Here is a 27382-nt window from a genome sequence, read left to right as displayed (position 1 = left end):
TTTCAAATGAGTCTCTGCAGGGAGGTATTGTTCAATTATAGAAACTTTAGCTTCTTTGGGGGTGTTTGAGAAACCTAGGGTTTTGGTTGGAGCACACACTTTGTCTTTTGGTGGCGGTGTCAAAGGATTTTTGTTAAGATTTTCATGTTTTAAGCATTTTTATGGTTAAAACATCTTAATTCCTTTTCGTACGTGATGCCACTGTTATGTAATGAGTTATATGACATTCATGTTCTGCATGTAACGTGTTCTGTGACATGATGCTACTGTTATGTAGTTAGTTCTATGACATTCATGTTCTGCATGTTCCTTGCAAGTTTCCTGTTCAACTCAAGGGCTCATTGTAATTGTCCCTTTTTCCTTAAGGTTTTGAGATAGGCTAACCTCACTCATTTCAATTTTGTTATTATAGGAAGGGAGATGATGTAAGGTATAGTTTTTCTTCTGTTACTTCTTTCATCACGCTCTCTACTATGTTGTGTATTCCACTTCACGCTCCTATGTTCCACCAGCTACATTCTCGCGGGAGACTGTATCTTCAAACGTGTTTATGTTTGGGGATGCATCTCTCGTGGGCGAGCTTCGTGGGCGAACTTCCAGTTAGGGCCATATTACATTCTAGTCCTGTTTCTGTTTAGAGTGGCACTTCTACCAATGCAATGTTTAGACCGTCTAGAACTCATTGTATTTATACTATTCCTTCTAGTTTAGAGATTTTTTATAGGTCTTAAGTTAACTTTATACTTTTCAAAGTTTTGTCAATGTTATAGGAAGGGAGATGATGTAAGGTATAGTCTTTCCTTTATGTTTCTTTATTTATCTACATTCTAATGCACGCTACATCAATTAACCAGCTGGCACGCTCCATTGTCACTCCAGCTGGTTCCTCGCAGAGGAGTGTATCTTCAAACGTATTTATGTTTGAAGATGCATCCCTCGTGAGGTATTTTCCTGTTAGGGCCACAGCTGTTGTAAAGATCAGTAGCTGTTAGACATACTGGAAGACGGTAGCACTCCCGTGTTAATGCTGAAGTTTACCTGAAATAAATCTACCTTTGGATTTTATCCTACTCTGGATTCATCATCATTATTTGGAAAATAACCTTCTTTACAGTGGAGTAGTCTCGGCCTGGCAGATGTAAAGTCTTCTGTTAGGCCAAGTGAGAACATTAATCATGGCTATTTAAATTGCTTGAGCAATGTTGTTCACTCACACTGAGCGATTGTAGAAAACCAAGCTTTATTTTAATAATTATGCCTACTCAGTTGTCTATGAACAATGGATTCAGTTTTTGTATGCTTATCTGAAAATTGAGTTAATAGACCAACATCTGTAACAATATCAAATCAAGGACAATGGAGAAGGTAATATTGTCAAGCATTAGTAGCTTTACAAAGACATTTTAAAGAACCAATGACAATATAAACAAATTGCTGGTTGTTGAGAAATGAAGTTAGTCAAGGCTATCAACATTCATTTTAGGTGAAATGACATATTTCAAGTAGAAAATCTAAGGCTGCATGAGATATATGATATATAAAAAAAAATGAATTTCCAAGCATTAAGCCAATTCAAACAACAAGAATAGGAATGAGGCAAAAGGTTTCATGCATTCAAGTTTTTCAATTTAGTCATCAGAATTTTGATTTGCATTTTATATTTCATCATTCATTATTTCTAGTTATGGTGAACATTTTTTTGCACCAAATATTCTCTTGTATTCATCTCTGGTCTCAGAAAGATGATATAAATCTTCGGAGCAAATATGCAATAGAGAAGACCAGCACCAGAGGACAAAATTGCAAAAATCTCTACAGCTACCAGGTATTTTCCTTTTGTGCTGAGATAGGCTGGAATAAAAGAGAGCCAGACACTGACAAACACCAGCATGCTGAATGTGATGTACTTTGCTTCATTAAAGCTATTTGGCAAATTCCGAGCCAAAAATGCAATCCCAAAAGTTACACAAGCCAAAAGTCCCATGAAGGCCAAAATGCAATAGAACATCAGGATGGAGCCCTCATTGCATTCAGCTATAATTTTCCAATTGCTGGCACTGTTGTTAAGTTCTGGGAATGGTGGTGATGTCCCTAGCCAGATAACTCCAATGGCAAACTCTATAAAGGAGCAGGACAGCACAATGAGGTAGGACGTTCTGGAGCCTACCCACTGCCTTAAGCTACTGTTGGGCCTTGTGGCCTTGAAGGCAAGGAGCACTGTGATAGTTTTAGCCATCACACATGAAACACAAAATGAGAAGGATATGCCAAAGATCACCTGACGGAGCATGCATGTCACTCTCCTAGGTCGCCCAATGAAAATCAAGGAACAGAGGAAGCACATCATGAGGGCAACAAGAAGAATATAACTGAGCTGTAGGTTGTTGGCTCGCACAAGAGGGGTGTGCCGATATTTTATGAAAATACCCAATGTGAAAGAAGCATTGAAAAAGAGGAAGATGGCGATCAGAGCTAAAATGAAACCAAGGGGATCCTCATATGGCAGGAAGTCAATTTCCTTTGGCAGGCATCTGTTTCTCTTGATGTTTGACCAGTGGTCCTCTGGGCACTTTATGCAGTCAATGGCATCTGAAGAGAATCAGAGAATATACATTTTACAACATTTTATTGATGGATCAAATGCCACAGTTGATATATACCTTTTAAAATGCATGGATTGTTTTGCAATAAAATAATATTGTATAACCTCTACTCAACTAACCACTACATCAAAGGGTAGTTACAGGTTAATAGATGTGGAGTTAGGATTAGTAAATATATACTAGATATGTAATTTAGTGTTAGGTAGATGTAGTAGTTGTAATATTGTTGAAGGCCTATATTATTCACCTTTATATAGTGTATTATTTCCACAGTTTAAAAAACAGAGAATGTATCAATTCGAACTGCAGAAACTTATTTTTGATTTTGAAAGAACATTCAAGTGCAACATGTTCTCTGATGAAGAGATGGTTCTGCTAGAAAGAGATCTCCAGTGAGTGTGGCTGAGGCAATTCTTGGCAGCTGTTGCCACTGAAACACTCTGTGTCTCAGGTTTAATAACCTGAAAAGTCCTCTGCAGTCCTTCCGACATCCCAGTGGTCCGGTACATCACTAGCATTCGGATGCCAGTTTCCTTATTTGATGAAACAGTTGCCTGTAGGTACATGACTTTGGTAGAAGAAGATATCTTGATCTCTATTACTGCTTCCTTACTCATTGCCCCTAACCTTGCTTGTCTTTGATATGTGTTTTACTGAATGTTGTGTTGTCTTTTATTCCATTACTAAAACATACATTCAAATGGACCAAGGGCCAGATGTACAACCCACCAATTTACGAATCGCAAATTACGTCACATTTGCGACTCGCAAATTGGGATGTACAACAGTGTCTCAGACACTGTTTGCGATTCCTAATGTGGTCCTAAATTGCATGCCTCATTAATATTAATGAGGCAGGCACAATTTGCGACCCCAGTAGGGTTGGCTAGCACTCACAGGGATGGTGGCCTGCCCACCATGTCTGTGACTGTTTTTATATAAAGCAGAATTATTTTTTTTAAATGCAGCCCGTTTCCCTTAAAGGAACACTTGATGCATTTAAACAAATGAACAATGAAACTTTTCAGTTTCACTTTTAAGGGTAGTCAGTGTTCCCAAGGACAACTGTCTGCCCTTCAAAATATTTTTTGCCCCAATCACAAAGGGGAAGAAGTCCTCTGGGGACCCCTTCCTGTTTGGGAATGGTTTACCACCTAGTTGAAGTAGGTTGTAAATTGCAAGTGTTTTGCAACCATAATTACGGTCACAAAACTTTCATACATACAAATGCGAGTCAGTATTAGGAAGGGACGCCCTAGACACGCCCCTTCCTAATAGCGAGTTGTGAGAAGTTGGCCTGGTATATGCTGTCCACTAATTAAAGTGGGCACCTTGCACCAGTCCAAACAACCCTTATGGTGATTTAAGAAGCCAAAGATAACCTTAGAAAGCTATCCAAGTGGTAGCTGTGGAGAGCAGCCTTCAGGCTAAGTCTTGAAGGAATGTTAAGCAGCCTGTTTTACCAGAATGCAACCTTATAGTATTGGTTAAATGAAAGGAGAACCACACAGTAGGTATAAAAATATGTATTTATTACTATAACTCTATCCAGTACGACACAGTATCTCCTACATGGAGATAAATCACAAAGCACACAATACTTGAGAAAGAAATTACAGTAAATAGCACTAATACACAGTGGGCCCGGGGGGGCAAACCATATACTAAGTAAGTGGTATAAGAACCACGACTTGAGTTCAGACAGTGTCCAGAGGACATAGAATTGCTGGGACCCCAAGGCACCACCCAGGGTAAGTTGATAGGGACCACAGAGTAAGTGTGGAGTGTGGGAACACGACAGCGTACTTCGTACAAGTCAATGGGAAAGTTGCGGTTGAAGTTTTAGATTTTAAGGACCCCTCCCAGTGGACTTTGAAGAAACCCTGTGACAGACAGAAGGTTGGAGAGCCACCCCACCCATGGATACTGAGGTACCCAAGTTACCTATCCCAGGGAAGCCGGGTGCATAGGTCTGAAGTGGGGTCGGAAACCGCCATCGAACCCGAAGGAGGACTTTGAAGAAGAGCCCCTGCTGGAAGGGAGAAAAGTGTCAGTTGGAATCCAAACATAGATTCTTGTCAAGGAGTACCTGAAAGCAGAAAGGACAGAGTCTGGGTCACTTGAGAGTGAACAGGGGCTCGGTAGCCGAATGCCCACCGATGTCGGTGCTTCAGGTTGGTTGATGGAGTCCTTGACTCTGCAGTTGCGGGGACCAGGAGATGTTGAGGACAACCAGGAGCTGGATGCGAGCTGTCCCACAAAGGATGTCAAGTGCTGAGGGGTCGGTGTCCGGTGGGAGCACCAACAAGCCTTGGCAACTGCAACCCACAAAAAAGGTCAAAGAAGTGTATGATTCAGACCAGCACGGCCCAGGAGGCTCACTAGTTGTAGGGAATCTCCAGAAAATCAAAGTTGACCACAGGCCGGAGGCAGAGTAGTTGCAAGAGGACCTTGAGCGATTTCACCAAACCACAGCCCACGGAGCACTCAGTGCGGGGAGGGCAAAGTTCTTGGTAGGAAATAGTGCCAGAGGTTGGGGCTACTCGGTGCCCAATGCACTTGTTCAGGAAATGCCAACAAGCACATGCACTTGCAAATACACGCGATGCACAGGGGTTGGGGTATTGCAGGCCCCACGAGGGACACTGGCCTCAAACTCACTAAGAGGGCAGCCCAGGGCTTGAGGGATGTAGAAATCCACCTCTTATGTTGCTGGACCTTTTGGAGTCCATAGGAGCTTGGGATCAACTGACCAGTCAGCAGTGTTGAGGTGCCTGCAAATGCAGCGGAGTAACTCCTTCACTCCAAGGGAGATTATCTTCGGTTGTCCTTGATGCTCCATAGGTCCTACATGGATCCTGTATTGTGCTCAGGCACTGACAACGCAGCAGACTGGGAGGGAGATGAAGTCGGGCCCAAACAAAGTCCTGCGAAGTCCAGAGTGTCCAGACGGTCGAAGTGCAGTGGTTTCTTGTTCAGAATCTTGTCTGCGTCGAATCTAAGGATCTACAGCCTGGTAAGCCCTCAAGTACCCACAGGAGTGTGTTGGAAAGATTCAGGGGACCACAGTGGGGAGGTTACTACCATGTCCTTTATCGAGTTTTGCACCAGAGCAGAAGCCAACGGCTCCTAGGACTGGTTTGAACAGGATTATGCAAAGGGATACCAAATGTGCCCCTCATGCAGACTTTCAGTCACTGGCAAGTACACCCACCCAGCCCTAATACACTAAATCCTATCTGGGAGGTGTTCACACCTCCCTGTGACAGGATGCCTATTTTCCTGCTTTCCCTGCTTGAGCTTGACTCTGCAGCAGGAGGGCACAAATGTGTCTCTGGTCAGCAGCAACCGTTTTGTGCTGTCTGGGACTAGAAGGCTGGTACCGGGAACACCAGGGACCCCATGAAGCTCGCTTCTGAGGGGTAGAATCATACCTCTCAAACCGGTTACTGGTGTTGGGGTATGATTCCAACATGTTTGACACCAAACATGATAGGGTTTGTTTCAGCCGTTTTAGAGTTGGTGATCATGCGGTTGCATAATGCCACTCTATACTAGTATATGGCTGATTCACTGACAACCCAGGAGAATTGTACTCCATAGGCTGCAGGGGTGTCCTGCTCTTGCAGGGGCACCCTTTCACCTAGAACCAAGCATCCTGCCTTCAGGATTGATTGTACAGGCCTGCTATAGGGGTGACTTATAGGCTTTAAGGGCAGTGACCCTTAGATATAGTAAACCTATATCTTAAGTAAGTGGTGCATGCACCAACGTACACAGGCTACAACGGCAGGCCTGTAGTTCCATTTTGCATGATCTCTCATTGGTGGCATAATACATGCTGCATCCCAAGGGACGACTCTTGGGTACCTATGCCCTGGGTACATGTGTATCCTACACTAGGGACTGACAAGGGTACCCCAGTATCCAAACTGGAGTGCACTCAAGTACATATAATTACTGTTTAAGGAGAAAGCAGATAGACTGGGTCCTGATTTGCAGGATCCCAGTCAGACTAGTCAAAAACAGCATCACATCAACCAACAAGTGGGGGTAACCATAATAAGTAGATCCTACTTTCCTACATGAGTCACAATACTCATTTATTTGCTCTGTAAAATTTACAGAATCACCAAAAGAGATTCATACATTGATATGCCCTAAATTGTGGTCACAAAGGGGCAATCTGCCCATTTGCGACTCCAATTTAGGGTCATACATCTGGCCCTAAGTGAGTCATTTAGAGGCAGAGTGGAACAGCTGCTGCAAATCAGTGGTCTTTTCTGTTAATTTAGGTTTGTGGATTTCCTAACTCACGTAACGGTGGGGGAACCACTCAACTTCTGATGGTAGAGACCTAGCTGGATCTACTATTAGAACTACTTTCTCAGAGCCTCATCGATTACTGAGCACCAGCGTGACAGCATCTTGACCAGCTACATTAATGGATCCAGACTGGAAATGGAGAACGTTGTTTCTGGCACATAGAGAGTAAGGTTCTTGTGAGTCAGGGTTATTTGTTTTTTTGTATCACTGGAACAAGTGCCCACTTTAGGATTTTCTTCTAAAATATACAAAATATGCAAAGTGCAGTTTACTGAAATGACAACTGTAAGAAAGTGGGTTGCTGGTTGACTGGAGTATGAATACTTGTCAAGCAGCAACCATAATCCTAGTAAGGGTGAGGCACAATCCAACCCTAAATTAACCTGTGCTCAACTCTCTGGTAGCTTGGCACAGAGCAGTCAGGCTTAACTTAGAGGCAATGTGTAAACTATTTGTGCAACACTTCACCAGTAATAAAGTGTAAACATCACACAAAATGAATCCCACACCAAGTGAGGAAAATAGAGTAATTCTTAATAAACAAAATGAGACCACAACAACAAAATCCATTCAGTAGAACAGGGAATATGCAATTTTAAAGAGTTTTGAGAAAAAAAGAGCCAAAACACACAAAGCACCAACTGTGGATATATAGTTGTGCCAGACCGGGACAAAGTCACACGTTCATGCTAACCACAATGGAGCAGTGCCCACAACAGGAATACAGTTCAGAATAGAGTACGTCAAATCCTCTTTTGAGGAGTACTGCAAGGATCCAGCCGAAGCGATGCATTGGTTCCAAGATGTGGCGAGACTTCAGAAGGAGGTCCTGCATCAATGTCGAGGATACCATTAACGAGCTATAAGACCCACTCAGAACCTGTGTAGGTGCAACCTAAAAGAATGGAACTGATCTGCCAAATGGCAAGGGGTCTACCAAGGTATACCATATCTGCACCCCAGGGTGGCACAACTTGCAATAGATTCAATCAACTTTATATTAACCAATCGATTGTGTCAATCGAACAGCAGTATTGATGTTACCAATATGGTGAACTAAGTTGTCCAATTGTGATTGTGACACTGATTACAGTGTGGATTTGAGAATGATGGAAAAACTCAAATTCCCATTGTTGCGTTCAATATGTTAAAGATAATACAGCTGTGTGGAATTTCTTCAGTAAAAATCAGGGCTCCGTCATTCACAATCTAGGTCTCAGTAATTAAGAGTAGTACAATTTTGGGATCAGGAAAACAATCTTGTATTTATCAATGGTTCTTCGATATAGAGCTGATTAGGAGACAAAGGTTTGAGAGGACAGTTTGGTTTGCCACTTTTTGTCAGTGGGGAAGGTGGTTAGAAGGTTGAGGAGAAGGGTGGGTAGTGTGTTAGGGAGGATGTGCTGGGAGCAGAGAGTATGGGGAAAGGTTTGGGAGTGGGAGATGAGCATGCAAAGCAGGGATTTGGCTGTGTGCTGACCAGAGGGCATATGCTTTGAAGCATGATGACAGGGCCTTCAAAGGTGTGACAATGCTGTAGGGGCGATATCAATGGAATGAACCCAAATGAAAGGGTAGCTAAGCATGAGCATGGCAATCCTGTGTAATAGCAACTCTTGAGATGGGGTGAGGATTGGGTTTTTGGACTGGGTGGGCGTTAGGAGGAAATGTCACAGGTAATGTCCACAGAAGTAAATTCTGGGCAAACAGTTACAGTACTAAGCAGTCTGGTAGAGAAAGCCAGAGAATGGAGGAGTCTCTCTGGGATAAAGATAGGGGATGGCAATGAATCAATAATAGAATGTTGGAGGAGGTGTTGTATGGTTAGGGTTGAGGGGATATCTGGGATATTTGGTAAGGACTGGGACTGTGCTAGAGAGGAATAGAGGGTTGATTGCAGGATTAGAGGATATTATGAACTATAAGACCAAAGGAGAGGCTGTAGCAGATGGTCATATGGATTGAAATTATGTATCAAGATGCAGTAAGGCAGAAACATGAGATGGTAGAGGGTAATTGATAATGAGATGATGTAGTGTGCTGGAATGTAGGAGGCAGAAGAATTACAAGGATAGAGAGAGGTAGTTTGAATTATTTCAAGACAAATGTTTGTGGTGCAAATCCAGAACTGTTCAAAGGCCATCTTCCCCTCCCAAGCTAAGGGCTGAGATTGGATTTATCTTAAATATTCTCTGAGCCTCCCAGGAGTAGTGCAGTGCAGCTGAGGATTGAAGCAGATTAATTCAATGATTACTAGTTGATTTAGGTAATTTATTGTGTGCAGAATATTGTGAGGCCTCGTGTTATTCACGAAACCTCACAACCACACAGTACCACTATAATAGGTGTGACCAGGTTTCCCAGCTCTTAAAATGCTACAGGTGATTTCCCAACGCTCTTTTGGATTCAAAGAGGGTGCAAATACTTAATCCAACACATCACTATATGAGGCACATCCATGACAGCTTATTTATTTATTTATTTTATTTTTGCAATTTTTAAAGCGCGCAAATACCCATACGAGTGTCTCGGCGCTGATGTTTACAGAAATCACTTGTGTATGACGGGGGAGTTAGGAGGAGGAGAACAGCCATGTTTTGAGGCTTTTTCGGAACTTAAGAAGCGTGGGGGCTGTTTTGATGTGGAGTGGTAGAGTGTTCCACAGTTTAGCCGTGGCAGTAGTGAAGCATCTATCTCCCCAGCTGGCCTTTCTAGTCCGGGGGACGTACAGTAAGAAGGCTGAGGAAGATCGTAGAGTCCTGCGTTGTTCCACTGGGCGGAGAGCTTTTTTTAGGAACTGTGGTCCTACGTTGTTCAGGGTTTTGTAGGCTATGCACAGAGCCTTAAATTTGATTCGGCTCCTGATAGGGATCCAGTGAAGTTTTTTAATGAACGGGGAGGTAGATGTAAATTTAGGGATGGATAGTAGGGTTCTGGCCCCAGCGTTTTGCACTGTCTGGAGTTTATTGAGAACTCCCTCCTGAGCATTCAGGAGAAGTGAATTGCAATAGTCAGTTCTTGAAAACACTAAGGTGCTGATGAGTGTTTTGCCCGCTGACTGTGGTAAGTAAGGAAGAAGTTTTTTTTATTTTTTTGAGGGTATAGAAGGCAGATGATACAACGGCGTTGGCATGATGGAGGAAAGTCAACTTATTGTCAAAAGTGACTCCCAGATTGCGGACCTTTTCCACCGGTTCCGGGGGGGGGCCCAACTGAGGTGGCCACCACTGAGGGGACCATGCTGGCTGCAAGCTCCCGAACGTCATCACCTCCGTTTTATCGGAGTTAAGTTTGAGGCAGTTTGATGACATCCAGGAGCTTATCGCCTTCATTCCCTCCTGAAAGTTGGCTGCGACGGATGCTCCGTTGTTGTGCACCGATAATACCAGTTGGGTATCATCGGCGTATGTAGTAAGGGCAATTCCATAAGATTTTATCACCCTCGCTCAGTCCGATACATAGATATTAAAAAGCGTCGGACTTAGCGAGGAGCCCTGTGGAGCACTGCATGGGAGGGAGAAGGTCTGGGAGGTGAAGTTGCCCATCTTGACGGTCTGAGGGCGATTGGCTAAGAATGAGGCAATCAGATCTTTAGCTTTGCCTCTTATTCCTAGAGCTGAGACACGGTCGATCAGAGTGACATGATCGACCGTGTCAAATGCAGCGGACAGGTCCAGGAGTACTAGTACGGCCGCTCCTCCCATGTCCATTGTTGCTCTAACTTCATCTGCGGCTTTTAGCAGTGCTGTCTCCGTCCCATGCCCCTGTCTAAAGCCAAACTGAGTGTCATCAAGTAGATTGTTATCATTGATGAATTTCGAAAGTTGGATATTCATGGACTTTTCGAATATCTTGGCTGGGAAAGGGAGACAGGCGATGGGTCTGTAGCTTGCGGGAAGAAGAGGGTCCAGAGTTGGCTTTTTTAGAAGTGGCTTAATGATAGCCTCCTTCCAGACTGAGGGGTATATGCCAGTTGCAAACATGGCGTTGCAGATGGTAGACAGTGCGGGAGAGATTGCTTCTGGGATGAGGTTCAGGATAGCAGGGGGACATGGGTCAAGGGGTGATCCGGATTTAATGCTGGTTACCAGGCGTTGAATATGATCCTGATCAATGATGCCGAAAGATGATAGGATGGGCGAAGTATTAATGAGAAGTGCCTCAGGAGAGGATGAGGGGCGGAGTGTGAGAAGGTAAGAAAAATGGAGCTAACTTTATCCTCAAAGAAACTGGCCAGGGCATCTGCTAAAGACTGAGAACCTTCTAGGCGCGGGGCAGGGGGGTTGGACAGAGTGGAAACCACCCGAAAAAGTTCTCCTGCCGAGTTTTTCGCCTGGTCGATTTGGGAAGTATAATAGAGACTTTTTTCAGCAACTATCAGTCTTTTATAGATGGAAAGGGCATTTTTATAGGTCGTTTTGTCTGCAGAGCTGTAGTTGCGGCGCCACTGCCTTTCAAGGTTCCTGCAGTGTTGTTTTTGAGTACGAAGGGCTTTAGTGAACCATGGAGCTGAAGGTATTTTCCTATTCCGATGGGAGATTTTGAATGGAGCTAGCTTGTTACAGACCCTGTCTAATCAAATAGTTGGTAGACGCTATAGTGGGGTCTTGCTCATCGGAAATATGATTTTCCTGCATCATCTCTGCTAGTTGAGCTAAATTGATGTTTTTCCAATCTCTATAGGAAGCTTGAGAGGGGGCATTGAGAGTAGGTTTGGTAGGGTTAGTTTCAACAGTGAAACGAATCGCTGCATGGTCTGTCCAGATGAGGGGGATGATTTGGGTAACAGTTACAAGAGGACTGTTAGTAAATATACCATCTAATGTGTGGCCTGCCTGGTGCGTGGGAGAAGTTATCAATTGCATCAGGCCAGCAGCTGCTAGGTCTGTGAGTAGCTGCGTGGTATCGTGGTTGTTAAGGGCTTCTAGGTGAAAATTAAAGTCACCTAGTAAAGTAAAGTGAGGGGAGTCTGCAGCTGCTTCAATGAGATTGCCTATATTGGCTAGAAACTTGGCTTTTGACCCAGGGGGGCGGTAAATTAACATGCCCTTGAAGGATGATTTTGCCGAGAGGCCTAGTGAAAAGATGAGAGACTCATATTCTGGGCAGATAAATTGTTTCGCCGTGAGTTTAAAGTGGTCTTTGTAGATTATGGCAATGCCACCACTTTTTTTTTTGGCCGGTCTAATCTACATACATTGTAGTTAGTGGGGGTAGCTGCTCTAAAATCAGGTCCAGAGGCTTCATCACCCCAGGTCTCTGTGATGAACAGGAGATCCAATTTGTGCGCCTCAATCAAATCGGCGATTTCTAATTTGTGTTTGGGGAGGGATCTGGCATTTATTAGCGCTGCTTGGACTAATGGAGGGTCTACTATAGAAGGTTTCACAGTAGTTTTTATGCAAGTAGGACATATGAGTGGGCCTAGGATGGGGTTGGAATACCCTAGATGAGGTGGAACATGAGGTAGAGCAGCTTTGTGCCTGAGTTCTAGTAATTCGGCAGTGGAATATTTCAGTCTCACCGTAGTAGTAGGTGGTCGTAGTGCTGGAGCAGCAGGGGGGGTGGCCCTTGGCCCGTCCTCGGCGCGGACGAGCGCAGACGAGCTTGCCTTATGCGCGCCTTCGGCGCGCATTCGTCGCGCCCGCTGCGCTCGTCCGCTGCGCTTCCGGTTGCAGCACATGATTTATTGAGCCGCGCGTGTCATGGAGAGGGGGTGTGGTCAGCGCGTGTGGGCGTGTCCGCAGGTTGAGGAAGGCGGCGTTGCCCTGGCAGCAGTGTGCCGCGTCAGCCCTAAATCGGCTGGGCGGTCTGCTGCTTGCTCGAATTCAATCAGGGAATTAGCAGGTAAAAACAAGTTATACAGAGTTAAAAAGCGTGTGCTAACTCCCGGCTTTCCGCCTCAGAAGTGAAGTTCTGTGAACGCTCGCTCTAGATCAGCGTGCGTTCAAATAGTGAGAGGGGGCGTGGTCAGCGCGTGTGGGCGTGTCCGCAGGTTGAGGAAGGCGGCGTTGCCCTGGCAGCAGTGTGCCGCGTCAGCCCTAAATCGGCTGGGCGGTCTGCTGCTTCCTCGAATTCAATCAGGGAATTAGCAGGTAAAAACAAGTTATACAGAGTTAAAAAGCGTGTGCTAACTCCCGGCTTTCCGCCTCAGGAGTGAAGTTCTGTGAACGCTCGCTCTAGATCAGCGTGCGTTCAAATAGTGAGAGGGGGCGTGGTCAGCGCATGTGGGCGTGTCCACAGGTTGAGGAAGGGGGCGTTGCCCTGGCAGCAGTGTGCCGCGTCAGCCCTAAATCGGCTGGGCGGTCTGCTGCTTGCTCAAATTCAATCAGGGAATTAGCAGGTAAAAACAAGTTATACAGAGTTAAAAAGCGTGTGCTAACTCCCGGCTTTCCGCCTCAGGAGTGAAGCTTGAGTTTGATACATATTCATCTTCTAAGAGGTTACACATGATTTAGAGTCTACAAATACTACCCAGGAGTCATTTAGATTCAATGTTTGGAGGTGCATCTCCACAAAGATGCAATCATCTTTTTTGCCAGGAATGACATTGGTGTGACAAAGGGTAATGCTATAGGTGTATAATTGTAATTAGTCTCAATAGCAGAATTTGGGGAGAGAAAGAGATGACTCAGAGGTGGAAAAAGCAGATGTGCTGGTTCCCTTTTTGGTTGAATATGAGTGAACGCTATTAGAGCAGTAGAGGAGTTCAAGAGGATTTGTTCAGTCATAGAGTTCACAAAGATGTGAAAGAAGCATGCAATGGAAACAACCCTGCATGAAGTGGCAAAATTCAGGGTTCTAGAGTTCACGTACGAAGAGAAAATCCAGAAGTGCAAGTTCTCTAGGCTAATGGGGTCATTTAGACCAGGGCAGTCTGTATTCAGAGGTGCCAACCCCTCGGTGGCCATCCCTATGCTTTCACAGAAGCCATTCCCATGCTGGTTCCTAAGAACACACTGATTGTTTGCGGAGCTGCTGCCATCTTTTATACAGCAGGAGTGTGCTTTTGTAAACAAACAACAACTAATGCCCAGACGTGGGATTTTTCTCCCAGGGTGGGAAGGTACTTTATCGCCACTCCCAAAAGACAAAAAACTGCGTTTGACTGTCCATACTAATAGGATGGATGGACTAAAGTACTTTAAATGGCAGACCCAAGTCTGTCAGTCAGGCAGTGTAAGGCATTGGCCGGTGGAGCCAGCAGAGGTATCACCAATGAAAATTATCCAACTCTAAATAGGGCAGGTGGCCATCAGTTTGGCAGACAAAGTATTTTGCCACATTTGTGAGGGAGTATCCTATTTGCCAAGCTAAATGAAGTCAATTACCTTTCAAAGGATTGTAAACAGTATTCTTAAAAGATGCAAGTAGACAGTGTCAAAATATACACCAAATTAAAGGCAGAAGCTTAAATGAGATAACCCTCAAAATAATTACTCCCTAGGGCACCCTGTTCCAATAGTTAATGATAGCCTCAAATGGAGCTATAAGCTGCTAACACCCGAGGTATCTTTTTTTAAGCCTTGAAGTATTTCAGGCACATTTCTTTTTCACTGCTATCTTCAATTACACTGAAATATTTGTCTATTGTTATGCAGCCAGTGCACCCAATACAATTATTCTAATACGTTTATCATCAACATATTGTGTTACTACATAGAACTGTTTGCTGATCATATAGTATTGTCCTTCGGTTCATATTAGATCATTCTAACATGATGGAGAGTCTCAAACCATGGCATGGTGGTCTTACACCTGAACCAGTCAATGGTAGGAAGACGTTTCTTTGTCTTCCCAGTAGAGAATTCCTCTGTTACTGCGCCCTTAGCCCAGTTCTTCACCAGGGCAATGATTCCCAGGTGTGCGCACCTTACGCCTTAAATTTGTTGCTCTATTTTAACCTGTTTAGCACCACATCCATATTTTGTGTGGTATATTTTATTATTTATTTATTGTATTTTCATTCTGCAGAAATCCCTATAGGGGTCAGAACTCATTACAGGAAGCAGTAAACGTAATACAAACAGTCATATTTGCAGGGTTGTTGTTTTGCAAAACCTGGAAGAAAGAGAAAACAGAAAGAGAAAACACAGAGGGAGCTTTCAGTACTATGTGAACAGCCTAGTAGAGAAAAAGTTAGACGTAAGTGTCTTGTAGAATGCAAAGAGACTGGGTAATATTCCATATATTCCAGATGGAGGGTTTGCTATTGTCTGGGAATTTTATGGCAAGGCTTGTTTGAGACCATTAGGCGACATGGTGGCAGAATAGTCCAGGCTGAGACAGAACTTTCCATTGATGTTCTGGGAACCTTCTGCAATCAATTGTGTCCCTGTTATTTGTAAATTGTAAAAATGTAAATTGATACTTGTATAGCGCACTACTCACCCGCAAGGGTCTCAAGGCGCTTGTACGAATACCGCTGTGGAACCCATCCTGGCCTTCCCTGTGAGGCGTCCACTCCTGGGCACCCCCAAGGTGGAGGCCAGGCATCCTTAGCATTGTAGGGGCCGTTGTGGAGATTAAGCAAGCTATTGCCCAGAGTTGCAGAGTGGGACTCCATGATTGGAATAGGCACCGAGGCGGGAATTATCAGGTCCGTGGAATTTTGAGCCCAAGACCCACCGGGGGGGAATTGAACCCTGGTCCCGGGCTAGACCTCTGCATCAGGGTCTGTCGCACTAACCATTGAGCCACACTTCTCCACAAGGACAGAGATATTTGTCTGTTTAGCAAAAACTCAGAAGGATCCTCAGGGTCTTCCTTAGAATTTGGAGAGAATTTGATTCTATGCTGGCAAAGGTGTACAAAGTTTTTTGGCATGAGTTATTAAACATGCCCTTGTGAGAGTACAGCTTTTATGTGAGGTTTTGGGGACACCTAAAAGGATTACAATACCACTATCAGTGTGTGATAAAAAATATACTCTTGACATCTGATGTGCAGTCTTTATTCATATTGATAATGCTGAACTTTGTTAGGTGGTAACAGGCCTTAATTAAAGTCTAATGATTAGTCCACTGGCCTTCCAGGTCATCAAAGGCTATGGCCTCCATTACCCTGATGGGGACCTGTCCATACAATTTAGATATCCCCGTCTGGCTGGCAGAGATCTTGGTGCTTCAGTTGCCACTGCAGCGGCTCCTTTGAAGGCACAGATACTTTATCATAATGTTTTACTGTGCCCTCTTATCAAATTAATTTGTTTTGTTAGAACAAATTTTCAAAGTTGGAATTTGTTCTTTCAGAATAAAATAATAATTTCCTGACGAGTAGAGAGGAAACTCCCTGCATATTAGGGTCATTGATGATTTCCCTTCCAGGGACCACCATGCCTTTAAGGATGGTCCCACATAGAGTACACAAATGATAGCCCCCTTCCCTGAAAGCATGGTGCAGCTGCCAATACCACCTGATCGTTCTCTGGTGAAAGGATTGCTAGGTCATTGGTTTCTGATGCTGAATTTGACTGCGGCTCCTGTGGAGGAAACCCAGCAGTTCTCCTACCTCTAAATGGGGAGAGGAGAACTGTCAGTTTGTCAAGTCCTTTGTCATTTATTAGCAAATGCACCGGTCCATGGAATATTGAATAATATTTAAAGTCTTTATTAGGAAGATTTAAAATGCAGTTGAGGATTTGTGCTCTAATTCTAGTCAGAGTCAATCATTTAGCTATCACTAGGCAAATCAGTTTGGGAAAGATGCCAATGTGCAAGAGTTGTTTAAGCCAGAAAAATATTGATTATCAGATTTTTATCACAATTGCTCTGATTTTTCAACATCATGGAGGTGATTGATTATGTAATGTATGTAATGTATATACATAATCTCAGGAGTCATGCTCAGAGCACCTGGTCAGTTCACATACGTGTCCAGTCTCTCTTGATAATTCAGATGCTTCCTCAACATATCAGCATTAACATTTATCCATCAAAGACTGCACTAGAAATGGATATTGTGGATGCAAAGACACACATGATGAATATGAACTGTGGAATCCACATATTTTCTCTTCAGTACAAAGATCAACGGAATGTGAGCAGTTTTTAGAGGGAACTTTCCCTAAAATGAACTCATGGAACCTATTTTACGTGCACAGTAATTTTGGTTCTGAGTCAGACAGTCTCTAGTTTGCAAGTGGTTATGCAATCTTGCCTTCTCCTTTTTGGACCACATGGATGTGCACTTTACAAGTTATTTTTTATTAATGACCAAAGTGTATACACTTGCTTGAATCATAGTAATATTTTCCGTAATAAATATGTGACACGGTTCCTTGAGATGTTTGCAACTGAGATTCCACAATATCCGATTTACAGATTCTGGATATTTTTTAATTGGAATACAAGTCAACCTCCCAGTCTTTTCATAACTTCTCGTAAGACCTAGTTGCAACCCTATGTAATTTGGGCTGAGCTTGTACATAAGCTTTACTGACAAATATGTGGGTAGGAGATTCTTCAATGAAACACCATTCCATTGAAGATAGGATAAGTGAATCTGGCATGTGTGTAATCATACTTTGAAAAAGAAGAGACTCTACAGTCATATCCAAACATTACTACCACTCTCTAAAGCAATTATCTATTGGTTACAGAAGAAAATGAACTGATAGTCTTCCTAGTGGGTGCTATGCTTTTGCAATATGCAGTCAGCTAATGAGTACTTTGCTGCAACACTACTCATCTCTCATCCATCATCCTTAGATCTCATATGTCATCTATCATCCTACCTTTTGCAAATCCATCATCCCTACTGCTCATTCATCATCCCTATTTTACATCCCTACTTCTCATGCATCAAACCTACTGGAAATCACTTTTCCTTATCAATCATCATTATTTGTATCCATTAGCTACTATTGCTACTATTTTTCTATCATCCATCTTTACTGTTTCTAGTCCCTACTTCTCATCAATGTTCCCTCATGCATAATCCTCAACCCTACTTATTTTTCATCAACACTACTTCTAATCCAAGAACCCCACTTCCATCCCTATTCATCATCCCTACTTCTCATTCTTATTTCTCATCCATTATCTCTGCTTTTCATTACTATTTCTTATCTCTCGTCCATCATCCATTGTACCTGCTTCTCATCCCTAAATCTTATCCTTCAACAATAATCCATCGCCCATTTTTCTCATCATCTCTCAATCATCATTTTCATTCTTCATCCCTCTTTCATAGTAAGACGCAATCAATGTTCTGAAACATCCATTCACCTTGATTGGTAAGTAACAGCCAGAGTTATGACAGAGCGCTGAATGCCACTTTCACTGTTGAAAGCTTGATAGTTTGGGAAAGACACAGAGGCTAAGTGCAAGGTTCATAAATCTACAATTTTAGAAAGGGATATATGATTTTATAAACACAATCTACTTACAATTTTATAAAGAACACACAATATTACGATAATATTGCAAAGACATTTATATAGAAACTTTGTTTTTGATATCTAGAATAACAAGGAATAGTCTTGAGTAGAATTATAGGAGGTCTGCCATTCATAGAAGCCTCCACAGGAATGGTTTATAGAAAAACTCTTCTCGTCATTGCTTCTTGTTCAATTATGACATATTTATTCTTTCAATGAGTTTTCATTCAGTAAGTGTACCTGCCCAAGGAGAGTGCACATGTCTTCTTGCAAAGCCTTTGCCAATGAGGTTGCTACAACAGCTGGTGTTGATACAACAAGAGGCATCTTCATCCTTATTTGCTCTAAGGAATATGAGTACCCAAAAAATCAGTTATGAAGTGACCCTGTTGTTTATCCTGGAATCCAGAGGCAGGTATTCAAACAGCTGATAATGTGAAATGGGTAGCCACCGACTCTTATTCAAAGCTGAAATGGTTTCTGTTGAATAGCTCAAAATGGTACTCATGTCTGAGTTTAATAAGGCAGATTCCCCAAGGTAAGGACTGACCTTCCAACCAGTTACTCTACCAGGATGGGTGCTGTTTTTGGAGATTTCAAGTTGGTTGTTAATCAAATGGTAATTGTTGCCAGATTTAATCTTGGTATTGGTAGCAGTAAGAATCTCTAATCTTACTTGGATGCATACTCAAGGGAAATATTGCATTATGTCTTGATAATGGATGGTATTCTTGCCCAAATCAACTGTATTTATTAATTTTATCATCTCCAGAAAACCGAAAGGTTGAGCTGCCCCACAAGGTTTCCGTCATGTGAACACAGGAATATATATATCTTACAGGTTACAAAGGTTGTATATCACAATTGTTACCACTTCATTCTTATCCCACTAGGAAATCTTAGCCGCTTAGTATACCTAAATTTAGAGCTTATTCAATGTTGCTTATTGATTAGTATGTAGTTCAGATATTCAATTGCATCACTACCAATTTTGCTCCCTTTGCAGAATAAGTTCGCTTATCTTGAACATACACGTCCACTCATTTTTTCATATTGTTACAGCTACTAATAAATGTTCTTTCTGAGGTGCCAGAAAATGTCAGTATTTTAGGGTGGGGAATTTATATATGTTCCTGGTTAGAGAAATAGTTGAGATTTTTAAGTCAAATATTGAAAATGTATTTTCTGTAAGGAAACAACTGATCCCACCTGTTTGATTGGCAATGCTCCCATCAGGACAGGGCACGCAATGGAAGCAGCACGTGGGACGTCCTATAATGGCAGACTTTCTGTACCCAGCAGCGCAACTTTCACTGCAGACTGACAGAGGGACCTAGAATATAACAAACGTAAAAAAAAAATCAATCTCCACAATATTTTTCTTGATGTGTCTTGCCATCACTAGTAACACTGTATAGCTCCAATGGGATCTGAGGCCCTATTGCAAACTTGTGGAAATCATGCTACTACCAATAAATGTGAAAGATACCCACAGTAAAACAACACCCATTGGCCTCCAGAGAATTATCACTGAAAAACAGTCAAACCAGGGCAGTTGGATATACTGTTCTGCCAATATATTAGTAAGAATGAGAGAATTGTTAATGTTAATTCTGGATGCGAATAGAAAATTGTAATACTCTTTTTTCACACTAGGAAGCTACAAAGAATGTAAATAATGCACCAACTTTCTCTCTCACTCTATCTCTCTCTCTCTCTTCTTTCTCCCCAGAGGCATGTGGTAAAATCCAGATACAGTTACCTTGGTACTCAGCAACTTAGCAATCTGCAGTTCTGGAACTGGGCTTGTATAAAAACCTATGACTTTTATATTGTTTTAAACACTGAGGGCATTTGCTACATTACCATATCATATATAAACTTTATTACAATCTCAGAGATTCAAAAAAGTACATCACAGCACAGGTTCCATTTAAAAGACAATAAAACCATATAATAAAATCATTAAGAAAGGGTTATCAGTAGACATTGCGGCAAATTATTATATAATAAGTATAAATTCATGAATAAAAAGACAAGAATCAGAGTAATAACTTCTTCCGCCTGACCCACATAGCATACAAAAAACGGGAGATACCGAAGACTATCAATCTACGGGCATCCGAAGACATCAGCCTCAGGATTTCAAGATAGTGGCCCGGACCAACAGGTCTGCATAGTGGTATTATCCATTTTTTTCTCAGTAATACGTAATGGGGACAGAAAAAAAGTAAATGAACAATAGATTCTGTCGAGGATTTACATGTAGGACATAAATCAACTACAGGAGGATACATGCACCATCTCGAACAGAAAGAGTTAGTTGGTAGGGTCTTGTATCTAAACTGCAAAAAAAGCTTGCGGGACAACGGAGGAGTAATTTCATCTATTGCCGTTTCAAAACATGGAACATGTTTATAAGTTAAAAAAGCTTTAGTTAGGCCTGAGGCATATTCTGTTAGTTCCAATTGTACTATTTTTCCCAGATACAGGAACTGGGGGGGGGGGCATGGTGAGCAAAAGAATGATGGATTTAACCCAGATCTATTGACTAGTGGAGAAAAGTTTGATTTGCTCTGAATTCCGGCCATCATCTGTGTGTCTTTTGCTCTGATCCTACCTTGACACACTAGGCTAGGTTTTCCTCGTCTCTAGCTGGCATTAATTCTGACGCCTTTGGCACTCATTCAGCCAGAGGGACTATGACTTCTCTGGCTTTTCAGGCGGGTGCGAGGTTACATGATATACTCAAATCTGCAGATTGGTAAAATGTCAATATGTTCAGGACTTTTTACTGTAAACGAATTGCTTATTTCTCTGACACTGTAATTTCAATGCTTTAACCATGAATATTATGAGACTTGTAATAAAATGTATATTTTCCAAGCATTCGTGTCAGAAAGGCTAGATTTTATTAAAGACACGGAGGTGAGTATTATCCAACCGCTGTTTTTACAAACCCCCTCTGATTTCTTTCTTTCACAGTCCCAGTGGCTTTAAGCAGTACTGCAACGTTAGTGTAGTAACTGGGGCTGTCACCAGCTCATTTAGAATGTGGGCTTGTGTGTCATGGAATTGTCTTGGCAGAATTCTAAGTAGAATGTTTGTTTGTAAATGAGTGAACTGGTGGCCTGTTTTGAGGAGAATGGCTAAGATTTCTTTCCTGCATTAAGAACCTAATAAATCCTTTCATCTCTTCTACTGGTAAGCGTTATGCATGCTACTTTAACACTGACGACAGGATTAAAATTGTGAAGAGGAAAGGACATCTCAACATCAGATTTCAACTGCATAACTGTTCTATTTTTATTTTTATTTTAATTGTGTCCTTTGCACACACGCTTCTGAATCTGTTAGACCGTACAAAAACCTTCTTTGCATTAATATTAAGGTACTGTGTTTACCTACTTTTATACAGTGGGTTTGGGAGCAGAGGTTGTCTGCTGCTCATGTGCACAAAAGGGCCTGTGACTACAAGACGTGGGCCAAGTGACAGATCACACCACAAGTGGAGAGTACACTAACACTGTCTGGTTCTTCCTATGAGATCGCCGCATTAGTTGCGAGGTCGCGAGCTGCAATAAACTTGCTCTGCCTTGACACACGAGAGGTGAGCTCATGTGCTAAAACTAGCTCCACTGTCCATAGAGATCAATGCAGACAGATGTTATGGTGCTACCTATAGAGATTCAGTCTTTTCCCATTTGATTACCTGATGGCAGTGAGTTTCCATGTGGTGATAGGCATGACACCTATGGAGCCTCTCCCATATCTATGTAAAAGAAACAATTGATGGACGGAATGCTGGATCAGAAACAAGCATACTGGGACTGGATTCAGGACATCACCCTTCAGCAGCCAGGCTAGCTTGAATCCGGTGGTGTGGTGAAAACGGGACCCATGTCTGGGCATACCCTTCCCACTTAGGGTGACATATGCAAAAGAAAGAATTGATGGATGGGATGCTGGACAATGCAAACACTCTCCCCCAGTCACAAGGAGCTGGGTTTAATCCATCATTCTTTTTCACACCACACCACCCCAGTTTGTACCCAGCCATATGCAAATCAGTGCAGACCCTGTTCCTTGGAACAGTCCAGCCCGATCTGCCCAGCCAGGTCCTCCCTGAAAGAACTATGGATTTAACCCAAATCTCTTGACTGGGGGAGAATGTTTGAATCATTCAGCATTCTGTCCATCATTTGTTGCAGTTACACTCTCCCGTATCTAGTCACATTTTGGCATTCACTGCAGTGTTTCACTGCATTAGGCATGCCTTCTCTGGTCAGCAAAGGTCATTGGGTGGGCCTAGCATGGCGATGAGCACGCCTTCACAGCATGTACTACCTACTATAAATAAATAAATAAATACTGTGCCTCTCCCGTATCTGGTCAACGTTCAGCATTCATAGGGGTTTTCACAGCAATAGACACACCTCCACTGGCCAACTAGTATTTAATGCTGAAAAGGCACATTGAGTGTTGTACATGACAATAGGCACGCCTTCACACTGCATACTACCCATACCTCTCTATAATCATATAGTGGTTATATTTGAACTGCAATGGGCATGTCTCTCATCCTCAAAAGGTACATTATCTTCATATTTATAAGGAAAACACATAAAATACTGTTCATACAAACATATTTCTTGGGCCTTGGGATTTTGGTGCATATGATTTATTCTGACTTTCATCTGCAATATGTGTTATTACATTGACTCTCCGCTACATAAGTGTTCTTGGATCCCAGTGATGTGTAAATTTGTTTCTTTCACATAGCATAGCTTGTATGTAATTGTAGTAGCATGTTATCCAGAATTAAAGGAACATATGGTAAATAAGTTGAGCCACTTCTTTTGCTATCATGCAGAATGTCACAGCGCCTCTGTTTTTCTTATGTAGTCCTGGTAATCCCCCGATTAAATGGGATGAACGGAGAAAAGGTGTTTGAACGTTAAGCAAGGGTGTGTGGCACTTCATTAAGTGGTGAGAGAAGAACAGCACTTCTGCTCCACTCTTGTGGTTCGGAAGGACTACCTTCCAGATGTACACTGAGGCAGTTGATCTTAATGAGTACATTTTGCTTCATTCTGGAGGATGAAGAACTTAAAACAGAAAGTAAATGAAGTAGATGCAAGTGACAGTGAGGAAATTGATAACTTGGATTTTAAATGTGGACAAATAGACCGTCCAAAGTGCCAGGATAAAGATTGCACTGCTAAATGCCCTTTGTGAATAATAAAAGTCATAAACTTTGACGTTTGTTCTAAATTGAGACCAAATGTCTAAGTTTACCTTTGAGAATCGGGACCTAAATGAGTTAGGTATGGCAATGTCTTTTGACGTAGGTTTACCCTCCATATTTAGCATAAAATGAGATGTAGAGCGGTGTATAGCTGGGGGGAATGTATTCCAAATTATAGGGATAATGCAAATACCATGGTGTGATTTTTTATAAAACGCCAGTATCTTCAGTAAAAGGGAATCTACTCTGCAGAAAACCTGTTGGTCCTCAGACATTTTCAAGAGTAACTCTATATACTAGTCACTTTTCTCCCCTCCCAGTTTGCTATGTTCCGGTTTTTATCTTACCCTTTATTGTCCCTTTCGATTATAACCTTTTGTTTGATATGCATATGTGATTTGTTTTAGGTTGGTACCCCTTCTGACGATTGTACTACTACTATTACCTTCCTTTCCCTCAAATTGTAAAATGCTCTGATATCCTTCGGGATCATGTTCACGCTACATAAAACTTTATAAATAAATAAATATAAAACTTTGCGAGTGACATGACAGTAGCTCTACCTGTGATGGGAAGTCACTGGCGAATTGTTAGATGTGAGTGATGTAACTAAATACTTTGATACAAAAAAGAAAGTAGATTGCCCCATGTAGAAAACGGTTGGGTCCAAACTGGGGTGGTGTGGTGAGCAAAAGAATGATCTTGTAGGGCGTCTGAAAGGAAATGAGTACTTGAGATGCTAAATGCAATATTAGATCTGCAGTTCATGAAATATATTTTTTCAAACAATTAGCCACACATAACTTTGGCTGTGAAGGGAAAAGGGAATAATGTACTGACATTGAAGTAGTTTTAGTGCTTCTCTTAACCTGAAAGTAATCAACGGTGATGGATTAAACCCAGATCTGTTGACTGGGTGTGAGTGTTTGATTGGTTCGGATGCTCCGTCCATCACCACCCCCTTTTGTACCGCTTTGTTCGCCATAAGTTGGCAGGGTATGCTCAGACGTGAGTCCCTTGCTCACTTTGCCACTGGATTCTAGCAAGCCTGGCTGAAGACGGCTGTAATGCCAGAAGCCGGTCCTAGGAAGCTTGTTTCTGGTCCAGGGAAGGCATGGCTTGGCAGTTCGGGCTGGACTGTTCCCATGAGGCACAGGGTCAGACTGATTTGCATATGCCCATGTCTGCACTGGGGTGGCAGAGTGGGCTAAAGAACGGTGATGGATTAAACCCAGATCTGTTGAATGGGTGTGAGTTTTTGATTGGTTCCGATGCTCCATCCATCACCGCCCCCTTTTGTACCGCTTAGTTTGCCATAAGTTGGAAGGATATGCTCAGACGTGAGTCCCTTGCTCACTTTGCCATTGGATTCAAGCAAGCCTGGCTGAAGACGGCTGTAATGCCAGAAACCGGTCCTAGGAAGCTTGTTTCCGGTCCAGGGAAGGCATGGCTTGGCAGTTCGGGCTGCACTGTTCCCATGAGGCACAGGGTCAGACCGATTTGCATATGGCCATGTCTGAACTGGGCTGACAGAGTGGGCTAAAGAACGGTGATGGATTAAACCCAGATCTGTTGAATGGGTGTGAGTGTTTGATTGGTTCAGATGCTCCGTCCATCACCACGCCCTTTTGTACCGATATCTGAGCTAGGGGCAGGCAACGAGTGGACTCCAATAACTAATAAAAAGCTGACATACAATTGTACTATTGCCATGAGATGCTGCTCTTAAATGAACTGTCTCTTTCGTCACAACAGTCTAAATTAGACTAGGGGTAACTGCTGTGTTTCCAAAGCAAAGCCCCAGCTGACTCCCCCATCAGAAACCCTTGAAATGGCAGCCAAAGTCGAATATGGCCAAAACTCACACTGATAACAGCTCCAGGGGATCTAAAGCAAGGCTTCTGTCACTGACTTTCATTGCTCATGCCTGCCATACCTCGCAAAGGGGTCTCAGAGAGAAAGATAAGAAATTGGTTCTGTGATGCAGAAAGAAAATTCTCCAAATGTGATAACCACAGTTGTTTAAAAAACTGCAGGGAAAGTTTCCTTTAGAGAAAAAACAAATGAATTCCGAGAAAAACAATAAAGCAATGCACCTGCTCAGCATTCATTCAGTGAATTCACCACACCGATCGATGCAGTGAAGAAATGACAAAGAAGGTGAAGAAATCCTAATGAACCTACTGTCATTGGAATATTGCTGTTATTGGAAACCTGAGTTCTTTTGATTACACCAAGAGATTTGAGATTAAAGCTTAAAGTAGATAGGAGCCAGACTGACACCTTGTGGTACTTTTTCCCATATGCTAACTAAGCATTAGAAAGATCTGTTTTCATCTGCTGAATTAAATTAGTGCATTATGAAACACTTTAGAGCTTCACCATCAGTGCTCATATGCTTGTTATACCTGTCAGCCTTGGAGTGAACTTCCCCAAATGTTTCGCCTTCCTCCTCCATTTGTTTCTGATCTCTTTTCCACTTTTCCACTTTTAGAAATTCAACATTTTCTTGTCCTACCCATTTGGTGGCTGCTCTTTGTATCCTGGGTCACATAGCTAGGTTTAGCTGACAGTTGGGGGCTCTAGGTGTTGGCAGGATAGGCCTTCTCTTACATGATGAGGGAGAGGAGCTGTCACCTACCACACTTGTACATCAAAAAGACTCCGCCTGAGCACAGTCACAAAGGGTTTGACACAAGTGTTTTGTGATTCAAGACAAGCTGGTACCCAGGCAGGGAGGCATATTATTCTAAATATCTCTGGGGGTGGAAACCTCCTGATTTATTGTATAATTAGACCCAACTCTTCAGTACACCTCTGGACTTGTGAAAGACTCAGAAGGACTGCTGTGCTTCTCTGTCAGGAGATCTACAACTCTGTTGTACTACTGCCCTGATACCTGCTGACCTGCTACCTGAGTGGAGGACTGGACATGCTTTTTGAACCCAGGAACCTCAGAGTTACTCCACTGTTCAGTTGACTTACCTTCTGATCAAAAGCTTCAGGGACAGAACATCCTTCACCTATCTTGTACCTATCACCTGCACTCAGTCTGTTGTAAATTGCAAGCCCATTATCGATGGTATCCTCAATGATGATGCAGAACTCTGCATCATAAGCACCACAACTTCTTAAGAACTGGCCTGTGTGCATCGCATCTTCAATGCATTGCAAGCCCTTCATTGACAGTATCCTCAATGATGCAGCAGTACCTCCTATCGCAGCTTCACAGCTCCTTGGAACCACCACTATGTGACGCATCTCCACACCAGGACGTCGCATGGCCTTGGTTGCATTATGCATCTTGGATGCTGGTCATTGCAGTACTCTGAAACTGGGATTTAAGGTAATCTTGTTCAGCTGGCCTAACTTGGTACCTATTTCGTGCCTTGCTCCATCCCAACTTGTGATTCCCTGCGCAACCAGATGCCCGCCATTGGCTCTTTGTGCTTTTAGGCACTATTTTGCATATCTCCTTTCTACTGATTTTCTACTGATTTTGTTCTTGTTTTGGTTTCAAATCATTTATCAAGTTTTGCTCTATTTTTCTAAATAGTGTGAGATTTTTCATATATAGTGTGTTCATTTTATTACTGTTTGAAGCCTGACTGCTTTTGTGCCGAACTACCAGAGGATTAAACACAGGCTAATTTGTGGTTGCTTGTGTTTCACCCTTGTGGTTGCTGCTTAAGTAGTATTTCACCCCCTCAACCAGCAACCCAAATTTGCTCATCTGATAAATGAATTACAACAAGCATCTCTAGTATCAAGAATATGTAAAGATCATCATCAACAACCTGTCTCATTTCAGCTGTCTCTGTGTCC

The 27382-nt window shown here is 42.6% G+C and overlaps 1 protein-coding gene across 1 annotated transcript in view; it reads right to left on the bottom strand.

The window, feature by feature from the left end:
* Nucleotides 1–1678: 1678 nt before the first annotated feature.
* LOC147684524 (extracellular calcium-sensing receptor-like) overlaps nt 1679–27382 on the bottom strand; it is a 59311-nt gene continuing 33607 nt past the window's right edge. The window contains exons 5-6 of the mRNA XM_086939685.1: nt 19519–19642; nt 1679–2589 (exon numbers count right to left, since the gene is read on the bottom strand). Of these exons, the coding sequence (XP_086795811.1) occupies nt 1679–2589; nt 19519–19642 (1035 nt within the window). The remainder of the gene's footprint in view (nt 2590–19518; nt 19643–27382) is intronic.

This window comes from Lissotriton vulgaris, chromosome 10, assembly GCF_964263255.1.
Source record: "Lissotriton vulgaris chromosome 10, aLisVul1.2, whole genome shotgun sequence".
In the NCBI taxonomy this organism is placed as follows: Eukaryota; Metazoa; Chordata; class Amphibia; order Caudata; family Salamandridae; genus Lissotriton; species Lissotriton vulgaris.
The sequence above is the reverse complement of the archived record's forward strand: the minus strand, read 5'-3'. Positions and strand labels throughout refer to the sequence as shown.